The sequence below is a fragment of the Eufriesea mexicana genome, unplaced genomic scaffold, assembly GCF_001483705.2.
Source record: "Eufriesea mexicana isolate 0111107269 unplaced genomic scaffold, ASM148370v2 scaffold1803, whole genome shotgun sequence".
Classification (NCBI taxonomy): Eukaryota; Metazoa; Arthropoda; class Insecta; order Hymenoptera; family Apidae; genus Eufriesea; species Eufriesea mexicana.
This window is the reverse complement of record NW_016909889.1, coordinates 245091-249401: the sequence shown is the minus strand read 5'-3', so window position 1 is coordinate 249401 and position 4311 is coordinate 245091. Positions and strand designations below refer to the sequence as shown.

General features: G+C 36.4%; 1 protein-coding gene across 1 annotated transcript in view; it reads left to right on the top strand.

Moving 5' to 3' along the window:
- Positions 1-3996, top strand: part of LOC108548992 (uncharacterized protein C15orf61 homolog) — a 7227-nt gene extending 3231 nt beyond the window's left edge. Inside the window, exon 4 of the mRNA XM_017902183.1 lies at positions 3924-3996. Coding sequence (XP_017757672.1) covers positions 3924-3996 — 73 coding nt within the window. The remainder of the gene's footprint in view (positions 1-3923) is intronic.
- The last annotated feature ends 315 nt before the right edge of the window (positions 3997-4311 follow it).

Sequence of the window (4311 nt, the reverse complement as noted above, 5' to 3'; positions counted from 1 at the left end):
TCTGACACGTGGTACATCGATCGGGTCGAAACTGACTATCACGGGCCTGGCACGTGGTACATCGGCCGGGCCAAATGTAAACACTACGCGTCACACCTATGGTTTGTTGATGTGCCCCACGCAAGTCGTGTGTGATTGGTACAACTTAAGGCAGATTTGCCGAGTCGTGGAATCTTAAATCGTAAGAAAATTAATGGCTACAGAAGGTATACGTAGATGTCGCCATATTCGAATGGTCAAACCCTCTATAGAAATACGAGCAAACGAAATACAGTTCGTTAGAATAATTCGAGGAATGTCGATCTGCCGCCCATAAATAAAAGACATCGAGATATATATTAAAGTTTGTTTATCCAGCCCGGAATTTATGGCACCATGTACATGTACACAGACCCAGGAGTATAAATATTTCAAATTAAATTATGCGAAAGAAAATTCTATTCTAATTTTATCTGTGACGCGATAGTCCACCCATACTCGCATTGTGATCCAACTTTATCACGGAAAGCTATAGACCTGGTCATAACTCCCCAATAACGCCCAGTGCGATGTCAGTGGCGACTCTCGATCCACTGTAAATTCGTTTTCTATGCATGACCATGTGGAAATTCAAGCATCGTTAGATGTTCTAGCGGCATGTCAGCGACGTACCAAACGAGGTGCAAACGTTCAGATTCATCGTTACCATAACTTTGTAATCGGTCAGCACTGCAGACCGTGATGACGTACTCGCGCACACGCCCACGGAGTCGCGTTCCGATTGGTCCAGGACTGTAAAATCCGTGGTTTTCCTGCGTCGACATTTAGCTCGAATGTTTATGGTCGCACGTGTTCCGCCCTGGCTCGCGATCGCGCGTATTAATTATGAATTCAAATTAGGTAGCCGCGCATGCAAATGCTCGGCATATATAGGCGTGCTCGAACGGGGTGGCAGACGCCTACCAGTCGAGTCTGACGTTTAAGGGGGATAATGGCGTTTGCAGCCAAATAAGAAGCAATCGCGCGATTGCCACGGTAAGGAGTACCGATAAATGGTACTTCCATACCTAATGACCCGATGATAATTGATTTGGAGACAATAAACCGCGAAACCCGTGATTTACGTTCGGCTGGAGTTTGACACACAACGGTCACGTTCCAGCCCTACGATGACTAATGTTCCTTTTATAACAACGCGTAAAGAGGAATACAATGGCAGACAATTGCAGTGCGCCCGAGACGTGACAAGCTCCGTTTGATCTCATCAATAATTCATTCGACAAATAATTAACTCTCGATATGCCTACCCAGCCGATTTATGATACGTATGATCCGAGGAATTTCTGAAGTCTGACAAGTGAGTGGTCGGTAAACAGCTTGATCTGTCCGATAAATTTATTGTATCAACTATATAATACATATATGTAATTTATTAGCGGAGCAATGGTAAACAGAATTTAAAAAGAATAACAGAAAAATTTAATCGAGAGGCTAGTGTGCGCACGTATTCGTGAGAGGAGATTTCGATTGACGTAATTGAATGAGCGAAAATAATTGTTAATAGCGTATGAAAATGATAAAATTACTTGGAAATTTGTCGTAAAAATGGTAAACAAATATTTCAGAAACTTAAGCTATTATTTATAAATAATCTGTTTCAAATTTATGACACTGAAGCTATTTCAAAAATTACAAATATCGTTTATTCCTAGTTTTTACGATTCCTTCGTGTACTCTCGTAAAACAGTTTTAAATACTTCTTTTTCTATCGCGCTACAAATTTCACAAGTATTACCTCCTGACTTTCCAATACGTTCGATCGAGCTGTTTTCAACCATAAATATCAATCACCTCGGAAGCCTATAACATTGATTAAACAAATTAATTGCATCGAGCATTAAAAAGCCTACGTGCACTTTAAATCGGTTGTAAAATTAGTAACAAGAACTATTAGTCTCGATATAACGTGTCACTCCAACTTGCCTATGTCATATTACTAAATTACTAAATTAACTAATTATTACTAAATTAATTTCGCATATTCGCAAAACGTTTAATTTTCCGTATATAAACCGAATTAACTATTCGCGTACATACGTTTTCGCAAGTAAAATCGTTTTCCACGATACGAGCTGAAGAAACATCAACGTTTCGTCGAGACGGGAGGTTACATAACCTCGTTAAAAAGTTTCGTCCGTGTTACGAGAACTATTCGAGCGTTCGGAATGTCGATAACGTGGATCCAACGATTCGTGCCAGTGTCCAGTGAACGACGGAGATTACCAGGTCGAATATAGCTTCCTCGACGACACTCGGATAAAAATTTTAATTAACAGGTGGCTTTCACTCGGCCGGTGTCAATGCGACGCGACGCGGAACTTTCACCTGCGCATGCGCCGCTCTCCTACGCGACACTAGCGACCTCTAACCTTCTGGCGTCGCTGCATAATGCCGAGACATCCTAGCGGGTATCTGGAATCGCGGTATGGACAGTCGATACGTAAGAGCATTGTGCTCGATCGCGGGGAGAGACATCAGCTTTTGAAACGACGTGAAGTGTCCGTGATTGGACGTGCTTCGTGCCACCCATTCAACGTGAAATACGGCTCGTCATAAATATTCAAATATAACAGCTTGCGCTTCTATTATACGTCCGATAAATCTAACATATTTATATTGGCTCCTTAAAGTTAACCACACTGAGGCATCCCATTTTCAACTGCTGTAAAGGAAGCTGCACTTCTTTCTTTAGATACTGTTCGGCCGCGTTTTATCCTTGCTTCCTAACCTGTGCATAGATAGGCAGGTAATTCACGTGGAAAGTACGAGGAAATTTTCGTCCTTAAATCAATGAGCTGGATAAAGTGAAATAATAATGGAATGATAATAATAATTTTAAATCATTCGTTTTTAACCCTAACTGAATGTCACCAACAGGTGTTTTCATTACAACCTAGTTTGACAAATATATTAGTTTGATTAATGTAAAATACTTACAAAATCAAATTTATTGAAATTTATTATTTATTATTGTAATTCAAATTAGAAATTATTTAATATATTAATATAGAAATTTAGAAAGTAAATATTGTATATCGGTTAAATTTTTAAAAACAGATATACAATCGATTGAAAAATTATTCATAACCTTCTTTATAAATTCTACAGACCAGAAATATTTTTCAAAATATGCAGATTTTAAGGTGTCTATGAAAATTTGAAAATTTACATTTTCCCTTGAAAATTAATGGAACAAATTTAAATAAAAATTAAGATATTTATTTTCTTTTATTTTGTAATTTATGCAGTTGTAGTTTAAGGAAAGGAAAGAAATGATTTTTCATAATTAAAAATTGTGTCGTTACATCTTCTTAAATTATTTAAAAAATGAAAATCTGATATATCGGTTTACAGTATTTTTCGAAAAATCCATAAAGTGAATATTTCGACTCTAAGGTAATAATATCGTTAAACTAAGTAAAAGTTTGAATAAACCAGGCTCCCAAAATGGCAGTGACTGTTATGTAATAGATTTAAAATTACATAAAGCAAATATTTCTTCTATTTTAATTTGCAATGTTGTTGGGAAATTCTCACGTGTGACTAAAAAATTTAACAGCAAATTACATTGGAAGAAAGTAAAATAAATCACATTTAGAAAGTTTCCATTAACTTCTTTCCTGTTGAAATTAAATTTGTGTATTGCATACGTCTTTGCTTCGTGTATTGCTTTTAAGTATAGCTTAAATTAAAAATGGACGATAAATTGTGGTATAATGTTTCTGCAAGTTGCATTGCACGTTTTTACAAACATTTAGATTTTATATTGCTTCCTTATTATGTTACTAATGAGCAAAATTTTTCTAACTTCCTTTGATGATATTGTTTTGTGAACGTGCAACAAATTCAGGAAGTATACTTAATTGTACACACCGTACACGCAGGATAGTTCACCTGGTATTACCATTTTTATTTACGTCAATATCATTATCTAGGGAACAGAGAAAAATGGATTAAACTGAAGTTAACGTAAAAACGTTAAATACACTTAACATTAAGTAAGAGAGGGTAGGTCCTTTTTCTAACAATTTAGTTCTTCCCAGAAGAGCTTGACCATTAGGGACTAAAGACCACTGAGAACCACTAAGGCAACCTGAGATAGTTGCATTCGTAAAAATACACAATGATCCTGTTATAAAATAATATATGATCCCATTTAAAGAATGAAAGATCACCTTCAATTCCTCCAAGTGACCTTAGATTCAAAGTAACCTCAATCACTGAAATAAAAAATTAAAACGAAATAAATATTTCCACTTGAAAAAATTTGGA